General features: G+C 34.6%; 1 protein-coding gene across 1 annotated transcript in view; it reads left to right on the forward strand.

The window, feature by feature from the left end:
• The window catches only part of POLR2D (RNA polymerase II subunit D), a 2,869-nt gene extending 2,020 nt beyond the window's left edge, over positions 1 to 849 (forward strand). The window contains exon 2 of the mRNA XM_072407854.1: positions 23 to 849. Coding sequence (XP_072263955.1) covers positions 23 to 285 — 263 coding nt within the window. The 3' untranslated portion in view covers positions 286 to 849. The remainder of the gene's footprint in view (positions 1 to 22) is intronic.
• Positions 850 to 2,444: the final 1,595 nt, after the last annotated feature.

Genomic DNA, 2,444 nt, shown 5'->3' on the forward strand with positions numbered 1-2,444 from the left:
CTTGTTTATTTTTCTCTTGCAGAGTTTGAGAGCGCAGAGACGCTGCTGAATTCTGAAGTGCACATGTTATTGGAGCACCGCAAACAGCAAAATGAGAGTGCAGAAGAGGAGCAAGAATTGTCTGAAGTGTTCATGAAAACTCTCAACTATACTGCTAGATTCAGCCGATTCAAAAACAGAGAAACGATAGCTAGTGTCAGAAGGTATATAGGTTCCTCACAATCCACAAGTAGCTTGGCCTTTTTTCTCTATAGGGGTTTTGTAAAAACCTTGAACCTGTGCTAAGGGTGTAAGACTGTTAAGCTGACACAAACACTATAGGGGAGGAGGATTGCCCTCCGACATCTGTGTTATACAGCACCTCCCAAACAAGTATGGCTGCATCAGTCATCCCTTGTGTTTAGCCCATGCGGCATGACACTGTTTGAACATCTTGTCTTTATTTATCAGGGAGAAAACATTACAATCTGAGAACTTTTTAAACTTTTTCTAACTATCACATGTATGGTATAAACTGATGATTAAAATATTAGGTGATAGTCCTCTAATATCTACATGCACACAATGCTTACTAGTAAGTATTGGTATAATACTTTTATGTACACCCTACTGCACTGTAGAATACATAATGCTTTGTAATGCAGAACAAATCCCGGTAGTCAAATTACATTGTTTTATTTTATCAATGTATCATCATTTGTATCGTCCGGTTTTCTAACAATCACAATAATCACAATACTGCCAACATCCCCAATATATATTAGAGAATACAAAAACAAAGAAATGTAATTTGTACAATGAATCTAGCCTATGTTAAGATCATAGGATGCGTTTCGCAGACTGTCTGCTTCCTCGGGGATGTAATTGGTAAAGATAGTAGGTTATCAGCACAAAAAGTTGTTACGGTTACCGGTATGCTTATGCCCTTGGTATGAAGGTGGGATTAAAATGACAACATACAGAAATGGCAATGTCCCATAGATGTTCTCCACAGTAATATTCAGTCCTTCTCCAATTATTATTGTTGATGCTCACTCCATTATGGAGTTTCTACAAGCAGTTGTCTTCAAACTAGATCTATTCAAATAATTCCATCCATAAACCGACTTGCATTTAAGTTGTTTCTTAGCTTCAAGCTTATAGTTTCAAGCTTATGTATGTTAGCATGTCAGACTCTTCCTGAATTTTTTATTTTATTTGTTTATTTTATTTTTATTTTTTTTTTAATTTATTTTAATTGTCACTTTTAAGGAAATCGGAAATTATGATATTTGTATGATATTGACTGCCGTTAAAAGTCCCATAATTTCTTTGTTTTTGTATTCTCTATTTTATCAATGTTAGAAATGTATTAGGGCCTGCATTGATTATGAACAGTACAACATTTTTAAAAAAATACAATTTATTTCTTTTTTTCATGACATGGGACTGGTGGGGAAGTAGGACAGGAAATAGTCACGGCTGACAGCTGGTCCTAAAATGGAATAGAAAGGGGATAAGTGGGGCTGGTTGAAACTTTCCCATACCCCCTAATTATAAGGAGACTAGGTTACCAACTCAAAATCTATTTCAATGGAAACTCCACACCCCACTTATATTTTTTAGAACAAATGGTGGCACAATTGAGTGTATACATTTTTGCCTTTTGATTTTGAACCTTTTTTCATTTTCTCCATGTCTGGTTCACTTTCCCCCATTGCTTTAGTTTTCTTTGCTTTTAGTTTTTTTTTAGTTTTATTTTGTCTTTTAAGTGTACACATCCAAAATGTAGCAAACACTACCCTCATAGTGAACTCTTGAGTCATCTCTGTCTGAAGTGGCAGTGATACATATGGTGCTAAAAGAATCATTTTTCTTTATAAACTCTTTTGTATTATATTGAGCTGGGTGACAGTTGTACAAATAATACAAGGTTATTTATTAGTAACATTTATACCATGTTGTAGGATGTGTAAAACATTGTATTATTTTGTACTACAACTGTCACCCAGCTCATAATACAATTGGTTTCCAGTCAGTCAGTAGAATGCATGAATGTGTGAAAGTGTCAGAAGACAAAAACCTTTTGTCTAATTAACTCTTTTATTGCCATCTAAATGTTTTTTTTTTTTTGGTTCTTTATACCTGAATTTTTTTTTTTTTTTGCTCGAAAATGCTACTATTGGTCTTACTGATCACCCCATTTATTTTGGTAACAGTGCAAGGACAGTACAGTATGTTCAGGGGCTTTGCAATTAACATAAAAAGTTGGACATCAGCAATAAATGAAACCTGTTAGTAAAATTCTCTTTTTTAGAAGGTGTAACATAAAATTAGCTGATAATTACTGCAGGAAGAAAAGCTTCTATCCATGCCTGGGAGCAGAATACTTAAAGGGGTCTGGACTGTTCACTTTGGAAATAAAATTAAGTTGTGTGCATTTCAGCTATTCACAGCTTCATCGT

This window comes from Pyxicephalus adspersus, chromosome 4, assembly GCF_032062135.1.
Source record: "Pyxicephalus adspersus chromosome 4, UCB_Pads_2.0, whole genome shotgun sequence".
NCBI classification, from domain to species: Eukaryota; Metazoa; Chordata; class Amphibia; order Anura; family Pyxicephalidae; genus Pyxicephalus; species Pyxicephalus adspersus.